At 35.8% G+C, this 20,341-nt stretch overlaps 1 protein-coding gene across 1 annotated transcript in view; it reads left to right on the top strand.

Annotated features, from left to right (window-relative positions):
• ttv (exostosin glycosyltransferase 1 ttv) overlaps positions 1-20,111 on the top strand; it is a 35,290-nt gene extending 15,179 nt beyond the window's left edge. The window contains exon 3 of the mRNA XM_072546106.1: positions 1,185-20,111. Coding sequence (XP_072402207.1) covers positions 1,185-2,288 — 1,104 coding nt within the window. The 3' untranslated portion in view covers positions 2,289-20,111. The remainder of the gene's footprint in view (positions 1-1,184) is intronic.
• The last annotated feature ends 230 nt before the right edge of the window (positions 20,112-20,341 follow it).

Here is a 20,341-nt window from a genome sequence, read left to right as displayed (position 1 = left end):
AAATATTTTGTCCTACATTTTGTATTAATAAAACATGTTTTATAATTAGTACGTGGATTACTGTGTTTTAAAACAAACTTACTTTCTTGTATAACCTAAAAGCAAAAAGGGTTTATCCAACATTTTTTTTACACAGAAATAATTGGTAATTTTTTGTGTTGACAAAATAATTCCAAATTTTACTGATATAATGATATATTATAAGTGTAACAGATTATAGACTTTTAAGCATTTATCTCAAAATCAGACTTGTGTGGGTTGACTATTTTTTGCTTAACACCATCGAATTGTGATTGAGTAACGTAAATAGAACAATAGTAGATTTGTGAATTGTGTGTTGCATATGTATTGTGTATAAGATTGTAGGTGATGTTTTTCGATCTCCTATTACTTTGCTATTTTTGGTATATCCTTGTTGTCGATTTTGTTCCCGTAGTATTGGCTACCAAAGTCTGCTACATTCTGCTGGCCGGGCTGCTTCTTTGATTTTTCTCTTTTTCATGTCTCTTTCTTTCATGATTATTGATGCATCTTTCCATTGTAGTCTGTGCTCGTTGCCCTAGGCATGTTTGCATATCTGGGATCTCTCTGGGATGTATATTTCATTCTCGTTTATCCTGTCATTTAATGGCCTTGCGGTTTCTCCCACGTAGAAATTGTTCTATTTTATGGATGCAGTTTTTTAATATTTCTTGTGTGTTGTTGAGTTTGGTTTTGGACAGGATAGATCTCAGTGTGTTGGTTGTTTCGCACTAATTGTGTCTTGTTTAGGAACTGATGGGTATGTTTCAGCATAATTTAGACCTTTTGAGAGCATTAGGTTCTCTGTTACGTTCAACTATCTTTTGAATAAATTGACAACTGCTGTGTTGTTTAAAATGTGTCTTAGTTGGTGTGGTAGCTAGTGTTTTCTAAATTGTTGAATTTTTTATGTGTGTGGTTTTTGTCTTTTATGTATGTTAGTATATACTATGTGTATGCAATGTGTTATTGTACTATTAAAGTCAGAATTTTGATATTGTATAATAAAGAGAGTCTTCAATACTTACAATTTCCTATTTTATTATAAATAAATTAAACCTGTGGTATTGAATCCTCTCTATTATTATGGCTAAATTGGCTCTGTGGAAAACAGAAACAGAACATCTTCTGCCATCCTTTTTGACACATATTTTATTTTCTAGGTACCTCATATAATCCGTTCCCTATCTCCAAGAAAAATCTTGCAACTTCGCCAACAGACACAGGTTCTCTATGATAGATACTTTTCTTCCATAGAAAAAATAGTGTATACTACCTTAGAAATAATTCGTGAAAGACTTCCCAAACAGCCAATTAGAGATGGTATGTCATGGAATAACTTTCCTGGAGCCTTAGTGATGCTGTCAACATTTTCTGATTTTTCTGATGATTTTCCCTTTCACATAGAAAAAGATGAGAGAATGGGTTTTACGGCAGTGATATACTGTCAATTAGGAGTGCCATTGGCTTCAAATTCTCCTCTGTACAGGTTAGTAACAAATGTGGGACGAAGCAAGTATATAGCAAAAATATTAATAGTTTGGTCAAGTGAAAAGCGTCCAGCTAATAGAAATAGGTGGCCTGGTTTACCTTTACATGTTCCGTTGCATATAGTCCAGCCGAATGTGAATTCTAATGTAGGAAATGAAGTCAAATCCAGTATATCGCAGAGATTTTTCACTCACAAGGAAATTGAAACTGAAGCAATATTATCTTTAGATGAAGACACAGTTCTTACTACAGAAGAAATTGATTTTGCGTTCATTGTATGGAAACAATTTCCTGATCGGATTGTAGGGTATCCAGGAAGATCCCACTATTGGGACGATTCTAAATCAACTTGGGGCTATACTTCTAAATGGACCAACGATTATTCCATCGTACTAACAGGAGCTGCCTTTTACCATAGATACTACAATTATCTATACACAGAATGGCTAAGTCCGTTGTTACACAAAACCGTAGAGCAGAGTCAGAATTGCGAAGATATACTGATGAACTTTTTAGTTAGTCATGTCACACGAAGACCTCCAATAAAAGTTACCCAAAGGAAACAATACAAAGAACAACCTAGTGCAGGTAGTTGGTCACCTTGGAACGACCCGGATCATTTCATCCAAAGGCAGACTTGCTTAAACACCTTTGCTGCTGTTTTTGGTTACATGCCACTGCTCAGATCAAACTTAAGGTTAGATCCAGTTCTTTTTAAAGACCCTGTTTCTAATAAAAGGAAAAAGTATCGTAGGATTGAACTTGTGGGGAGTTAGTATTGGGATATACTTCTAAATAGGTTTGTAAGGATAATGTAAACTATATCTGAAAATTTTGTATAGCTAATGTTATCAAAGGAACATAATCATTTTAATAGGGGTAAACAATTGTCGAAATATTTTGCAGATATTGTTTTCTAAATGTTTAACAGCAACTTATGTGTCAATGCACATTTGTCAAATCAAGCATGTTGATATGTTTATGGCTATTTATATATAAGTTGTAAAATATATTTTATAATTTAGTGACTTCTATAGACAGTTACAGTGGGTGAGCGAATTATTGAAATCACACGATCAAATGGAACTTTTTTAAGAAATGTTTATAACTAAGCTGCAGAATATAGAAACTTTTTAATTCCTGGGTTTGTCGGTCTGTTATAAATAAAACACTTAATTGTTGCTTAAACGTTTCGGTTTTTTGCCATTTTCAATAAGCACTTTAATTATTTAAACATTACGTATTTTAAATATATGCCAAATGGTTCATTTAAAAAACAACTGAGTTTATTAAAATATGATCATATTGAAAACATCATGAAATTTTACATCATGTCTACGTTAATTGTAGCGTTTAGTGTTGGTATTGTAAGAGTGACGTATTCTCTTCTGAACTTCATTAAAGATAGGAGAAATATTCTCTAAAGGCTTGGGATCAAACAATTTATTGTTAATATTAACAAGATTATTAGATGTTTCTTTAATAGCACCAAAGAATGAACAATCAACAGGAACATTTCTAGCAAACGTTAAAAATGAAGGAGAAAATTGTGTCACTTCATGTTTAGCTTGAGGAATCTCTTGGGCTATTTTAAAAATCTCCTTGTCCCAATCTTTATGATTGTCCTGAATAAAAGACCTAATTGCAGTAACAATCGTCTTATTAACTCGTTCAGTAGGATTAATCTGAGGAAAGTATTTAGCATTGTACCAAATTTTTTGTACCTTGTACTTTTCCATCAAAGTTTTAAAATCTTTGAAAACAAATTGTTTTCCATTATCAACTGCAAAGATCTGTGGTACACCAAAAATAAGAAAAACTTGATTTTCAAAAAACTTGACAATAGCTTTAGAAGTAGCATTAGCCAAAGGATGTACAAACATGAACTTTGTAAACCAGTCAACAACAACTAAAAGATAACGATTTCAATTTTTAGATCTAGGATATGGACCAAGTAAATCAGCAGATAAAAACTGAAAAGGAAAATTAATATCACGATATTGTCCCATAAGACCAGCTGGAGGTGTTACTAGGCTTGCAAGAAGCACAAACTTTACATTTATGAATATAGTTCTCAACAAAAGATCTCATTTTAGGCCAGTAATACAATTCTGAAATCCTAGAAGGGGTTTTAAAGACACCTAAATGAGCAGCTGTATGATCATCATGATACATTTGCAAAATTTCGTTCCTATGTGGAGAAGGAGCAAACATTTTCCATTCTGGGGAAGAATCAGAAAACTTTGATCTAGAAAGGGTATAGGTTCTCTTAAAAAATGTAATCCTTTATCATCGACCTAGTCTCTTATTAATTATAATGTTAGTCACTCAAATTATGTAATTTAAGGGTCATCTGACCTCATCGTGTGGCTAGTTCCAAATACTATATAGACCCTTCAACAGTTGATCTATTAGTAAGAGAATCTATAGGAGACTTTTTGGTTACTTTTAAGGACTCAGACGTACACGTAAGAAGAGCAGCAATAGCAACCGTCAATACCGCTGTCTATAAGAAACCAGTGCTTGTTACACATTTGCTAGAGTCTATTTTACCTCAAATTTATGAAGAAACGGTTGTAAAGGTTAGTTTGATTACGGAAATACAACTGGGACCGTTTAGACAAATACTTAATAATGGTTTGGACACTAGAAAGGCAGCAGACGAATGCCTGTACACGGTGCTAAACTTTTTATCCCACAAAATAGATTTATTTGAATTTATGAAACATGTTGTACATGGACTAAACGACCACCACCATGTTAAAGTATTTACATTCATTTTAATCGATAAACTTACACTGGCGTGTCCAAGAGAAGTATCTCAAGCGACCGAATTGTTTATTGAGCCACTTAAAAATATATTTTCGCTGAGATTACCAAATGACGCTCTTAGACAAGACCATAAAAAACTAACCGAATTAAAAACATATGCTTTGGGAGCTGGTATAGGGTATAAGGTTCTCTTAAAAGTTTCATTATTAATTATAATGTTAGTTACTCAAATTATGTAATTTAAGGGTCATCTGACCTCATCGTGTGGCTAGTTCCAAATACCATATAGACCCTTCAACAATTGATCTATTAGTAAGAGAATCTATAGGAGACTTTTTGGTTACTTTTAAGGACTCAGACGTACACGTAAGAAGAGCAGCAATAGCAACCGTCAATACCGCTGTCTATAAGAAACCAGTGCTTGTTACAGATTTGTTAAAGTCTATTTTACCTCAAATTTATGAAGAAACGGTTGTAAAGGTTAGTTTGATTACGGAAATACAACTGGGACCGTTTAGACAAATACTTAATAATGGTTTGGACACTAGAAAGGCAGCAGACGAATGCCTGTACACGGTGCTAAACTTTTTATTCCACAAAATAGATTTATTTGAATTTATGAAACATGTTGTACATGGACTAAACGACCATAACCATGTTAAAGTATTTACATTCATTTTAATCGATAAACTTACACTGGCGTGTCCAAGAGAAGTATCTCAAGCGACCGAATTGTTTATAAAGCCACTTAAAAATATATTTTCGCTGGCATTACCAAATGAAGCTCTTAGACAAGACCATGAAAAACTAACCGAATTAAAAACATATGCTTTGTGAGTTGGTATAGGGTATAAAGTTCTCTTAAAAGTTTCCTTATTAATTATAATGTCAGTTACTCAAATTATGTAATTTAAGGGTCATCTGACCTCATCGTGTGGTTAGTTCCAAATACTATATAGACCCTTCAACAATTGATCTATTAGTAAGAGAATCTATAGGAGACTTTTTGGTTACTTTTAAGGACTCAGACGTACACGTAAGAAGAGCATCAATAGCAACCGTCAATACCGCTGTCTATAAGAAACCAGTGCTTGTTACAGATTTGTTAAAGTCTATTTTACCTCAAATTTATGAAGAAACGGTTGTAAAGGTTAGTTTGATTACGGAAATACAACTGGGACCGTTTAGACAAATACTTAATAATGGTTTGGACACTAGAAAGGCAGCAGACGAATGCCTGTACACGGTGCTAAACTTTTTATCCCACAAAATAGATTTATTTGAATTTATGAAACATGTTGTACATGGACTAAACGACCATAACCATGTTAAAGTATTTACATTCATTTTAATCGATAAACTTACACTGGCGTGTCCAAGAGAAGTATCTCAAGCGACCGAATTGTTTATAAAGCCACTTAAAAATATATTTTCGCTGGCATTACCAAATGAAGCTCTTAGACAAGACCATGAAAAACTAACCGAATTAAAAACATATGCTTTGTGAGTTGGTATAGGGTATAAGGTTCTCTTAAAAGTTTCCTTATTAATTATAATGTCAGTTACTCAAATTATGTAATTTAAGGGTCATCTGACCTCATCGTGTGGTTAGTTCCAAATACTATATAGACCCTTCAACAATTGATCTATTAGTAAGAGAATCTATAGGAGACTTTTTGGTTACTTTTAAGGACTCAGGCGTACACGTAAGAAGAGCAGCAATAGCAACCGTCAATACCGCTGTCTATAAGAAACCAGTGCTTGTTACACATTCGTTAGAGTCTATTTTACCTCAAATTTATGAACAAACGGTTGTAAAGGTTAATTTGTTTACGGAAATACAACTGGGACCGTTTAGACCAATAATTGATAATGGTTTGGACACTAGAAAGGCAGCATACGAATTCCTGTACACGGTGCTAAACTTTGTATCCCACAAAATAGATTTATTTGAATTTATGAAACATGTTGTACATGGACTAAATGACCACCACCACGTTAAAGTATTTACATTCATTTTAATCGATAAACTTACACTGGCGTGTCCAAGAGAAGTATCTCAAGCGATCGAATTGTTTATTGAGCCACTTAAAAATATATTTTCGCTGAGATTACCAAATGACGCTCTTAGACAAGACCATAAAAAACTAACCGAATTAAAAACATATGCTTTTTGAGTTGTGATAGGGTATAAGGTTCCCGTAAAAGTTTTCTTATTAATTATAATGTTGGTTACTCAAATTATGTAATTTAAGGGTCATCTGACCTCATCGTGTGGCTAGTTCCAAATACGATATAGACCCTTCAACAATTGATCTATTAGTAAGAGAATCTATAGGAGACTTTTTGGTTACTTTTAAGGACTCAGGCGTACACGTAAGAAGAGCAGCAATAGCAACCGTCAATACCGCTGTCTATAAGAAACCAGTGCTTGTTACACATTTGGTAGAGTCTATTTTACCATAAATTTATGAAGAAACGGTTGTAAAGGTTAGTTTGATTACGGAAATACAACTGGGACCGTTTAGACAAATAATTGATAATGGTTTGGACACTAGAAAGGCAGCATACGAATGCCTGTACACGGTGCTAAACTTTTTATTCCACAAAATAGATTTATTTGAATTTATGAAACATGTTGTACATGGACTAAACGACCACCACCATGTTAAAGTATTTACATTCATTTTAGTCGATAAACTTACACTGGCGCGTCCAAGAGAAGTATCTCAAGCGACCGAATTGTTTATAAAGCCACTTAAAAATATATTTTGGCTGGTATTACCAAATGACTCTCTTAGACAAGACCATGAAAAACTAACCGAATTAAAAACATATGCTTTGTGAGTTGGTATAGGGTATAAGGTTCTCTTAAAAGTTTCCTTATTAATTATAATGTCAGTTACTCAAATTATGTAATTTAAGGGTCATCTGACCTCATCGTGTGGTTAGTTCCAAATACTATATAGACCCTTCAACAATTGATCTATTAGTAAGAGAATCTATAGGAGACTTTTTGGTTACTTTTAAGGACTCAGACGTACACTTAAGAAGAGCAGCAATAGCAACCGTCAATACCGCTGTCTATAAGAAACCAGTGCTTGTTACACATTCGTTAGAGTCTATTTTACCTCAAATTTATGAACAAACGGTTGTAAAGGTTAATTTGTTTACGGAAATACAACTGGGACCGTTTAGACCAATAATTGATAATGATTTGGACACTAGAAAGGCAGCATACGAATTCCTGTACACGGTGCTAAACTTTGTATCCCACAAAATAGATTTATTTGAATTTATGAAACATGTTGTACATGGACTAAATGACCACCACCACGTTAAAGTATTTACATTCATTTTAATCGATAAACTTACACTGGCGTGTCCAAGAGAAGTATCTCAAGCGATCGAATTGTTTATTGAGCCACTTAAAAATATATTTTCGCTGAGATTACCAAATGACGCTCTTAGACAAGACCATAAAAAACTAACCGAATTAAAAACATATGCTTTTTGAGTTGTGATAGGGTATAAGGTTCCCGTAAAAGTTTTCTTATTAATTATAATGTTGGTTACTCAAATTATGTAATTTAAGGGTCATCTGACCTCATCGTGTGGCTAGTTCCAAATACGATATAGACCCTTCAACAATTGATCTATTAGTAAGAGAATCTATAGGAGACTTTTTGGTTACTTTTAAGGACTCAGACGTACACGTAAGAAGAGCAGCAATAGCAACCGTCAATACCGCTGTCTATAAGAAACCAGTGCTTGTTACACATTTGGTAGAGTCTATTTTACCATAAATTTATGAAGAAACGGTTGTAAAGGTTAGTTTGATTACGGAAATACAACTGGGACCGTTTAGACAAATAATTGATAATGGTTTGGACACTAGAAAGGCAGCATACGAATGCCTGTACACGGTGCTAAACTTTTTATTCCACAAAATAGATTTATTTGAATTTATGAAACATGTTGTACATGGACTAAACGACCACCACCATGTTAAAGTATTTACATTCATTTTAGTCGATAAACTTACACTGGCGCGTCCAAGAGAAGTATCTCAAGCGACCGAATTGTTTATAAAGCCACTTAAAAATATATTTTGGCTGGTATTACCAAATGACGCTCTTGGACAAGACCATGAAAAACTAACCGAATTAAAAACATATGCTTTGCGAGTTGTGATATCTCTTCTAAGCATACCAAATGCGGATAAAATTCCACGTCTGATAGAATTTGTAGGCCAAATTAAGGCCACTGATTACTGGTTGCCTATATTTGAGGCAGTGCAGACATTATTTGTAATTTCTGAATAATCAGATATTAGACCTAACAGATCAGAATGGGAAACTAAAGCTTGTTGGTAATCAACATCAAAAGATAAATTGACAGAAACATCAGAAAACATATTCAACATATATTGGACAAACACACCAATATCTACACAGAAGGGTTGTTGCACACAAACATAGTTTACAAACCAAAAAATTAATCACTACAGTCTTAGCCAAGCATTCTCTACAAAATAGCCATTCTTTTTGATTTTGAAAATGTACAGATTTTGGAAAAAGAACAAAATTACAACAAAAGTTGCATATTGGAGACGATTCATATAAAAATTATACCAATTATAAGACTGATATCAAAGATCTTTCCAATATTTATCATAATTTAATAAAATTGAGTAGTTTTTTTTAAAACGTGTAGTAGCCGCTCAACAGACTGTGACTTCACTTCTTTGATATGTACAGTATATCAGTCTTGACTGCTGATGATAAACCATATTATTAAATTACGATTGCTTTACAATTCTTATACATTGATTCTTGAATTTTTAGCTAGCTCTGCCTGTAACGATGCACTGTTGGTTTGTCTGATAATCAAGCCTGGAATATTGTTGATTGTAAATTTTAAATATTAAAAATAAGAGCCTCAAGCAATGTCAATTTTATTATAGTTCACGGGAAATACTAATTGAAAAATACCGACAATATACCATGACTAACAGTAGACAAGAAAGTCTTGTTTTCTAAATATATTAACTGCCTACCCGTAAATTGTGATACAAAAATGTGAATATTTCACTTGATAAACGTGCGTTGACACTGAAATGCTCCATGACTTCATAATTAAATTTTGTGAAAATTTAGAAAACGGCAGTTTTGCATGTTTTATTTATAATCTGAATTTGAATGAATTCCCAATAGAGTCCATCAACTATTTGAAATGCAATATATGACTGAGTTTAAGCTCGATATTGATAATTTTATTTATATTCAGTATAATTTGTAAATATACGTTTTATATTCAACTGTAAGATACCCTCAGATATTTTAGGCTAACTTTATTTTAATTCTATTTATTTAAGAACACTTATCCAGTTTTTCTACGACAAAGAGACACGCATTAAAAGTTGTGCATAACCTAACCTAACACATTTATATTTTTCTACATATATTTTGTAATTAAACCACATGTTTAAAAAAACTATCTAAATTTTAGCCTTTTGTTCAGCTATTTCTGGGATGATCACTGTACAAAATATGAGACCTCTATTTGCAAAACAACCAGTCTCCACCCTGGCAAAATTGCCGTAAATCGTAATTTTTTACCGTGAATATATTTGTAAAACCTGGAGCCACAAAATTCGTTATCCATAAATAGTACTTAATACATTAAAATAATTATTAATACCAAATTTCTATACTCTTAAAACTTCTTCGTCGTTATCATTATCGAGTGGTTCGCAATAATCGTCGTCTTCTTCAGGGACACTCGAAACATTTTCGTAATGTAGGACGTTTTTGAAATAGCCAGATTTGGACCATTTTGCCATTCTTCGCCGTAGTGACTTTCCAGTGGCTTCCTTACGTTTCCTTCCTTCCTTCATTTCTCTTGGCTAATGTTGTCCTAGTTCCCGACTCCTATTTCATTTGGATTGATGTTAATGGTCGATCTTCCTTTTTCTTAAAATACTTTTAAACAAACCGATGCTTGAGTTATAGCTTTCGTCCCCTTTAACTAATACGACGTTATTTTGTTTTCTTGATCTTGCCAAACAAATCCTTTTTATTTTCGATATCTGAAAGTGGCAATTCTGCAGTGCTTTGAATGTAGACAATGCTTCGGTTTTCCAATCGTAGAACTTGAAATCCATATTGGGGCCCTGCAAAGTTGTACTTTTATATATTATTTTAAAATAGTCCTCAGGTGTCGGCATTTTTTTTTTCTCGATCGTCCCGAACACCCTGTCCGACGACAAGAATGAATACCCTCGAACGGGATACACTATTTCAATATATTTTAAGTTTTTTGGAGCTTGTATCAGCCAGCGACTTGCCATGGATAAAATTATTTGGTTCTTATTCTGGCCTCCATATCTGTCACACATTAATCTTACGACACTGATATCTTTTAAATCAGTATTAGACAGTCTGTGATATATTGCCGAAGCCACTTGATTAGAGCCCTTGCCATACTCATCCTCTGACCATACATAACTAGAACAATTTTTCTTCGTTAATGGGTTTTTAGAATGTCCCACTACGATTGTCAAGTTATGTACATATAGCTGTCTGCTGTAGTACGCTGCTTGAACCGGGCCTTTAGGCAGCGGAAGGTTTTTTTGCAAGTTGAAGGATAAAGTCAATAATTCAGGCTTAGATTCCTTCATTAATGTAAAAAAGGCTTTTGATCTAAGCTTGTGAATACTTTTAGCGGCCATGAGGGATTGCTTCACCGATAATGTCGTTTGCTTTGAGATTTTTTCAATGATTGAAAGACATGTCGAACACATGTCCGTCTGTGGCGCCTTAAATGAAATGTTGCATTTTATATTAAAAATCATTCAAAAATATTCTTTTTTTACCTGTGTCTCTGGTTTGGCTTGAGCATTGTAAATTTTCAAAAGTGTATTAATGCTCAGATCACCTGGTGCATACCTTCGCTCACTTCGACCCCCACAGTAATGAGACTCCACGCATTTTATACTTTTAATAAATTCGACAACGCTCCTCAGTTTCTCATTATATAAATACGTTCGTTTATCTCCTCCCCTTTTCTCACATGGAAGATTAATTTCCCCTCTAAAATTGTTCATTATAGTTCGGAATCGGCCCCTTGTGATCCCCAAGATATTGGTGAAGGTCTTTTGGCAAATGTGTAACTTGCCATCTGGACCTTTTATGAAACACTTACATGTAATCGTCTTATTACGATTGACTCCAGTTTTTGGGCGACATCTGCGAACAGGGTTTAACTCTAGGAATTGAGTATAAAGGTGTCTTGTTTAACTTTCTTTTCATTTTTATAAAAAGCTTTATAAAATGCCATCACATCCGCAATATTGAGTTTTGTGCACTGGTACGCTCTCCCGACGTGCTTGCATATTGGCATTTTAGGCTCCTTCGTTTCCCCATACCTACAAATAAATTAAATTCACATTCTATTTTAGATATCTAGTAATTATATGTAAATCATTTTTTGAATATAAAACACAATGAAAAAGATACATGTTCCCTGCATTTTAACAAAACTGCCAAGCATGTTGCACTCACGACAGATGACATTTTTTCTTCTATATAGATCTAAAAATATAAAAAATATACTAACCTCAGCCGTTTTCTCACATTTCTCGCCGATTTCTATGGCTATGCGACTCTTTTTCTACACTTTGCAGGCGTTAATACTTCTGGTGTTGTCTCCATTTATTACTAAATTGCAAAACTTTAGATAATAATGTTCCTTTTCTCAGCTTTGGCACTAGTATGACCGCCTTCTTAAAAATCACCGACTACGTGATACAATCTAGCGCTCTGATTGGTGCAGAGGGATATTGGTTGTTTTGAAACCTACACGACCTAGGAGAATGGTCGTTTTGAAACAACAACCAATTTTCTCCATTGAATTTCAATGGGAGTTTGGTAGTTATGTTACGAAATTTATGCATAGATGGATGCGTCTTTTTACAAGGAATCCAGTGACGTATTCAGGTCAGATTGTCCAAAAAGTGGAGATTGGTTGTATTGCAAGTAGAGCATATATTGTTAATAAGATATTTTATGTCTAGAAAATATGTATAAATTTTTTTAAACTGGAGAATCCCAGTGGTTGGCTGTATACCATAGTTTAAAAAAACTTACAATGTAGTAAAAATTTCCTTTTGTAAAATAGTGTAAAATTTTTATTAAAAATTTTTAAAAATGATCCAAAATGGATTTTTGGTACATTTTCAGAACTCTTTCAATCCTATTGTCTTAAAAATTATAATGTTTGTTACTCAAATTATGTAATTTAAGGGTCATCTGATCTCATTATGTGGCTAGTTCCACTTTATAGGCGTAAGTATTAACCACATTTTCAATTTGTCAAAATTTTATCCTTTTGTTTTCATTTTTAGGTGGTTATACTTATTTGTATGTTTTTCACTGATGATGATCTGATAGGATTGAAAACCTTCTAAAAATGTATAAATCCATTTTGGACAATTAAAAAAAAATTAATAAAAATTTTATACCTTTTTACAAAATGAAGTTTGTACTTCATTGTAAGTTTTTTTTATGTAGAAATTAACAAGTAATTGTAAATAATTAATTATTTAATTTAAGTTTAATTTAATTGTACGTTTAAAAATATACTTATCATACTTGCTAAGGCATATAACACTCAACTTCAAACATTTCTGATCTCGATAGGGAATACTTACAATTATGTCGTGATTGTTATGACCAAGTCAGGTTAAATAATCATATTCAACAATACAGTTGGAAATCATCAGCAAGCAAATTTTCTTTTATTGTAATGTGGATTGGATGTGGATGTAAACTTTTTTATTTTACTATGTATCTCAATTCTCTCTGCCACATCAGTGAAAAACATTTTGATAACATTGATGTTTAAGATTATACAGTATATTACAGTAGACTCCCGTAAGTTCGGCCTCTATTAGTTCAGTCTCCGCTTAGTCCGGGCGGCTCTCTGAACATTAGTCACTTGGCGAGCGCCAGCCAGACGCGAGCAGATAAAGCGCTCATCTTTACGGTAGGCCTACAGTCAGTGATTCTTGTTTCACTTGCTATTTTTACTGTTTATATAGACAGTATACTTGTGTGTGTGGAGAATAACTATTTCGTGTCGTGCATTAAACTGCTTTAAAATGAGTGAAATGCGTAAAAAACTATCGTGGGCTTTTGTACACAGATTGAAACTGAAAAAGTTCTACAAAAGCACACTGAGAAAAGCAAAACACGAATTGGTGGAAGATGCTCTGTGGTTGTGGTTCGTTCAAGAACGAAGACGAGGAACCATGTTAAGTGAACCAATCCTAAAAGAGAAGGCTGTGATCTTACACTCAAAGCTTCAACCAGAAGAGGCGTTCTCGGCTAGTGAGGGATGCTCTTCCGATGGAAAAAGAGACCCTGGGTCCATTTTATTGGAGTTTGTGGTGAGAAGCTGTCAGCAGACCCAACAACGGCCAAAAATGTATCTGCAAAAATTTAAAAAAATCATTGGTGACCAAAACTTGAGTCCAGAGCAAATCTACAACTTCGACGAAACTAGATTACATTTTAGACCTCTGTTGAGAAAAACCTTTGCCACCCCACAAGAAACATCTGCTGCAGGATTTAAAGTCAGCAAAGAGAGGATAACGGTCGCCTTGTGTTCAAATGCCTCGGGGACCCACAAGATACCCCTATTTGTCATTGGCACAGCAGCAAAACCGAAAGCGTTTAAGAACATAAACATGGAAACACTACCAGTGTATTACCGGTCGCAGAAATCAGCATGGATGGACACATATTTGTTCAAGGAATGGATTGTGTACGACTTTGTTCTAAAAGTGAAAAACCATTTGATAAAATTAAATCTGCCCATCAAAGCACTTCTACTGCTTGACATCGCGCCTACTCACCAGGAAGGTCTTCAATGTGACGATGAAAAATAAATTAAACTGCTATTCCTGTCACCCAATGTAACCAGTCTTCAACAGAGAATGAACCAAGGGGTCATTGAGTGATTCAAGAGAAAGTATCGCCGAAAACTGCTTTCTGAAGTTCTTTCCAAACTGGAGACTAATGACAACTTAGACCTCTTAAAAGTGCTGGTTAATATGAAGGACGTTGTGTACATGTCGGCCAAGGCATATGACGAAATACCACCGTCGACGTTTGTAAAGTCTTGGAAAAAACTTTGGCCAAATATAGAAGGTAAGATTGACCAAGCAAACACATCAGCAGATGAGCCAAACAATATTCTTCAGCAACTACCGAACTGTGGTCCCATTGTTGAAGAAGATGTTTTGGAGTGGATCAACTTTGAAAAGGAGGAACGAGGTTTTGAACGACGACGAAATCGCCGAGTGTGTCATTCGCCAAGAAAATGAGAAGGATAGCGACACAGATGCTGCTGAGAATGAGGGGGAAGATGAAGAAAATAAAATGAGCCACGCTGAAGCCAAGGCAGCTTTGCAACTGGCAGCTACCTACGTCGAACAGCAAGAAAAAGCAACTGCCATCGATGTAATGATTATTAAAAAGTGGCGTGACTTTGCACATCAAAAATCATTAGAAAAGAAAATTTAGAAAGAAATTACTGACTTTTTTAAGTGTTTAAGAAGCCAAACCACCAATGTGCAATATTATTTTTAAATTTTATTAGCCCTAGTGTTCTGTAAGTATTGTTTTATAGTATTTTTGTAACGGTCTATCTTTTCATATGTGTTAAATATGTCAGAGTATTCCTCTGTCGTCTTCTACATAATGTACAAGTGTTTTGTTTTGCTAGATCCATACAAACAATAAATAGGCATTTTTTAGATAAGCATAGGTTAGTTCGGCCACTTTTAAGTTCGGTCTAGCATCCGGTCCCGAGGTGGACGAACTTACGGGAGTCTACTGTATGTAGTAAAAAACAAAAAATCCAGGTAAAATTTTGACGAAAGTAATAACAGAAGAAATTGTTCATAATCATGTAATGTTTTGTAAGTTGTAGGGGATTCTACATTTTCGCCTTTTATCATTTATAAAACAAAAATGCGTAGTCTCACTTACAACCATAAAGCAATTTTTTCCTTCATCATCACCATCCTTCACCATCAAAAATCATGTTTTGATGAAATATAATAGTAACTTTTTTTGTGCGAATATAGTACAAAATAGTTTTGAAGAGACTTGTTGACAATAATATATCACTAAAAGAAGCCTTTTTTATTGAAACGATGAAATTTTACTGAATTATTTCAAGTAGGTTACTAGTATTTATTTCAAGATATTAGAACAGAGGTGGAGAAACGTACCATGTGAGGCAGAATATTTGGAACTCAAAATATTTTTTACAATTTTTTGTATTGCATTAATTATAAATCTTTTAAGTATTGTATAAAAAAGTAAAAAAAAATCCAAAAAAATATAATGATCCTGTGCAGCTTGTAAACAAGGCCACTTTGTAAATACCTGTGATCTCAAATTTATTACTGTGTGCGATATATTAAAATGTCGAAACAATAAGAAGTTTAAATTATACGAGGAGTCAGATAAGGATGTATATCTGTATCTGTAGAGTAGGGACGACGAGTTCCACAGCACTTAGGCCACAATTGACCCATTGTGCATCCTCCCAGGGAGCTGTCGTCCTTAGCTCATTGCCCATCCATTTCTTGCCATTTCTAGGAAGGTGTACAAGTCATCAGGGGACATCTCCCTTATTTATGTAGGTGTGGGCCAGGGCTCGCCAAACGTGTACTCTCACTGTCTGCTGACTTTTCTAGGTTACTTAGTGTTACCCTGGCAAGTGTTAACCTTGTCCTTCTTCCCATCTTTTCACAGTTTGCGTGTGGGAGTGAAATTTGACAATTTCCACGATTGTTGTAATTGACCAACCAAAAAGATCGTCAGGTCTTAAGAGTCTTAGGCATGCCGCCTTCCTAGCTAATTGGTCAGCAATGCGATTGATTTATTCCTATTGTGTCCTTTAACCCACCTCAGGATGTTATTACCAGTCGAAGCTCGAGTTAGTGACTTGTGACACTCCATTACTAACCCTGATGTGACACGTGGTCTATTCAAGGTTAGTAGCGCTTGTCTGCTATCTGTGTAGATTATTTTAGTTTTCCCGGCTATACCTTTTTGGGTTATTTTGCGGCTATGAAGATACCAGCCAGTTCTGTAAGAACTACGCTGGCATTTTTGCCCATAACCCACTTTATTCTTAGGTTCAGTGATCTGGAGTATACCCCACATCCTGAACCTTCTTTCATTTTGGAGACATCGCTGTATATGCAATACGCATTTGTCACGTTTAACCCTCTATTTTGTCTTGTCTCGATTTTGTAGGGTTTGTCAAAGACAAATTTTGGTTTAATTGAGTCGCAGCCTGCCTGTAGCAGGAGTAGCACATCCAGCTCTCCCTGCCAAAAAGGAGTTCCCAATTGTCCCATTCCCACACAAGGTTTGCACCAGCTAAACGCAGTCAGCGTTGTCACCATCATTGTCACCAGCGCCAAATCTTTTACATATATGTCTAGAGCGGTGATGTCAATGACCAACTCCATTGCACCAGTTGGTGTTGTTTTTATGGCACCTTTGATATTTATGCAAGCCATCTGCTAAATATTGTTTAGTTTGTTAATCGCTGTTGCCTCTAGCACTTTTGGTACCCAAGCAATAGTTCCGTAAGATAGCATCGGACTAATGACAGCAGTGTAGATCCAGGTGATCACCCTGGGCGAACGGCCCCAGGTGCATCAGACCTTTCGTCGACACAGCTCATAGGCAATACATGTTCTTCTAGCTCTACCATCTAAGTGGTAGTTCCATGTTAACTTCCTGTCAAGGATAATACCAAGGTATTTCACCTCGTCAGAAAAGTTTAGACTGTAGTTTCGAATCCTTAGGGGTATTAAGCCCGTGATTCTTCTTTTTCTGGTGAAGAGGACCATCCCTGTCTTCGTATGATTTGTAGAGATAATGAGTGTTCCTTGTACCATGTTTCTATTAGTCGGAGAGCAGCTTGCAATCTCTCATACTGTGTTCTCAAACTTACCGCTTTGCAGGACAGCAATATCGTCTGCATAAGCTATTGTGTAGAACCGGTTGCTGCCAACCAACGAAGGGAAAGGGAAAGGTTGGTCAACCAGGGTGTCTAGAACTATGTTTCAGAGGAGTGGTGATAGCACCCCTCCCTTTAAGCACCCCCTCGTAAACATGCCTCTAACAGAAACATATTCTACATTTATTGATCTATTAGAGAGCATCTGGAATATCCATGCGCTCACGGCCAGGGGAAAATTCCTGTCATTGAGCTGTTAAGTGGTGGTTGGGAATGTGGTTTTATCAAACGCTCCCTCAATGTCTATGAATATACCTGGGGTGGATTCTTTATTATCCAGCGATCTTTCAATTCTTCCCAGTACTTGCAGTACAGAATGCAGTGCAGAATCGGTAGATCTTCCCGAAGTATATGCATGCTGATTTGGGTGAAGTAGGTTATGAACCAGAACTTCATCCCTTATGTACCTCTCACATAGCCTTTCCATCGTTTTCAAGAGAAACGATGTTACACTAATTGATCGGAAAGCGTTTGGTAGGTCTAGTCTAGGTCTTGGTTTAGTTCACACGTACCTCTCTCTACTTCCTAGGAATATATCTTAGGGTCAAGGAGACTCTGAATATTTCCACAAGATGGAAATCCAGTCCCCACCGTAGTAGGGCGTGAAAGGGGGAAATCCTTGAAAGGTGTGAAGCAAAATCTCTGAGATTTGATTGATAAGAATCCCAATCCTCTCTGAGTTTGGTTGGTTTTGCTCTATTAAAAGCTGTTCTTGCTGTCTTCCTAACGTGTTCCAGTTCAGTGCACCACCAAGAGTTGGTTTTGCGACTCTCCTGGACCATCTTTATCGGACAGGATTTTTTATAAGCATAGCTTATTTTGTTTTGGATAGATACCGTATGCCTTTCCAATTCTGTATTAGTTTCTGTAGTGGAAACCTTTTCATTCCGCACAGTATCTTCTGAGATTCGGTTGTAGAATTCTACATCCGTTCTCCTAGGGTCGCGAGATTTAATATGGCTTTTTTCAAGACTAATAGTACAGGTGAGCCAGCGGTGATCGGACATACAGATGTCCTCCGATACCTGCCAGTTATAAATTTTATTCGATATTTCAGCTGTTGCTAGCGTGATATCTATGACTGTTTGGCTACGAACGTTAATAAAGGTAGGTTCGGTGCCTCTATTTAAAATATACAAATATTTTCTAATAATTAGTCATAAATAGACTTACCTCGAGCGTTGTTATCTCTGCTGCCCCAGCCTGAAGATGAGAGTTCGAGTCGCAGCCGATAATGAGTTCTACCTTCTAACTGAGACAATGGTCTACCAAATCTTCCATCTCCTTTTTTGGTGGTACGGTAGCTGCATATGATGGTAGGTAGACCGATGCTAGTATCAACTCTCTATTTTTGCCCTTTCCCCACGGGCATGCCACTTTAACCGCAGTTACGTTTGAGGTGCAAAAATGCGCCATGGGGAGGCTTTGATTTTCCTGGGAACATACATGGCTGTTCTAGGTTGTTGATTGCTTAGTAAGCTGAAAATTTGACCATTTAGATCGCTAAAACCATTTATTTAGGTCCTAATTATCCAAGGTTCTTGGATTAGTGCTATTGCATTCTCCGTTACATCCAGGCGGCGGCATAGTGTCGCCGTTGCCACCTTTTTGTGTTGAAGGTTGCATTGAATAATAGTAACCTTATTTTTTCCGACGTCTGAAAACCATTTGATGCTTGTCTCTCTGCTGTGGGACCAGGGGTGTTTCAATATCTTCAGCCGTCTTCGGCTGCCAAGTGCATGAGGTTCCTGGTTCCGAGGAGGTTGTTGATCCTTGCTTCTAGAGTCAATGAGGTGAACGTGTAGCTCAGCCTCATTTCTGTTTTCCTATGGACAACCATCTCCTGGTCTCCGATTCCGAAGACGAACAGGTGTCCTTTAGGATACTTTTTTACCTGACTGGCAACAGCCAATGATGCCTCTTCCCACGGTTTGAGGTCAGCTGTAACTTTTTCCAGCCATGCAAGCGCCCCATCGTCATGCCAGACTACTCGTAAGGATCTCACCAGAGTAAGTCCACGATTTGAATGTGGTCATTTTTATCTGGCTGCTGGAGGTGGACACGATTGCTCTGTCCAATTCCTCGATCAGGCTGCGTTTGGTAAAGTTTGCCCGGTCGGCAGTGACCTTTCCGCAGTGACTTTTCCGGGTTTACCTTATCTATAATAGCGACTGTAAGATGTCTTAAGCCGGCTTCCGCGAAGCTTTGGGAAGTGGCAGCGGCGTTTCCACCGCTGCGTGACTTCTTATGCTTCTGCGACGTGTTCTCCGTGTAGGTACTTGGGTAAAGGCGCTTCACACCGGGGGCTGTCGGTCGCTGTCCTCTTTTGGAGGGGGATCCATTGTCAGCCTTTGATATATTAGTGGTTTATTTAGATATTTATTCATAACTAAAATATAATTGGACGTAAAAAGCGCAAGTTATGCTTTACGCGAAGTAGCCATTAAAAAAAAGTTAACTACAAAAAAATTGGAAGAAATAGCATTGAGAATAGGTGAGAGTATCGATGAAAGGCCATTTTAAGAATCAAGGAGTAATTTTGTAGCCGGTGATTCTGACCAATACTATTCACCAGAATGTGAGGAAAACGTTATAGAGCTAGATGACAATAACCAAAGTGGCACTGATTTATCTGAAAGTGAAGATGTGAAAACAAATGTGTTCTTTGACAGAACGACTGCAAAACCCATTGGTTATTTTCAATTATTTTTATATCTGATGATGTAATTGAACTAATGGTAAGAGAAGCAAACAAAAATTCTCAAACATATTTACAAAATAATACTATAAGAAGTAGTAGGTATAAAGAATAGAAAAATACAAGAAGCAAACAAAAATTCTCAAACATATTTACAAAATAATACTATAAGAAGTAGTAGGTATAAAGAATAGAAAAATACAAATATCCAAGAACTGAAAATATTCTTGGGTCTTACGATATGGA

This window comes from Diabrotica undecimpunctata, chromosome 10 (assembly GCF_040954645.1).
Source record: "Diabrotica undecimpunctata isolate CICGRU chromosome 10, icDiaUnde3, whole genome shotgun sequence".
Classification (NCBI taxonomy): Eukaryota; Metazoa; Arthropoda; class Insecta; order Coleoptera; family Chrysomelidae; genus Diabrotica; species Diabrotica undecimpunctata.
Note: the sequence above shows the minus strand (reverse complement) of the source record. Positions and strands in the feature narration are given on the sequence as shown.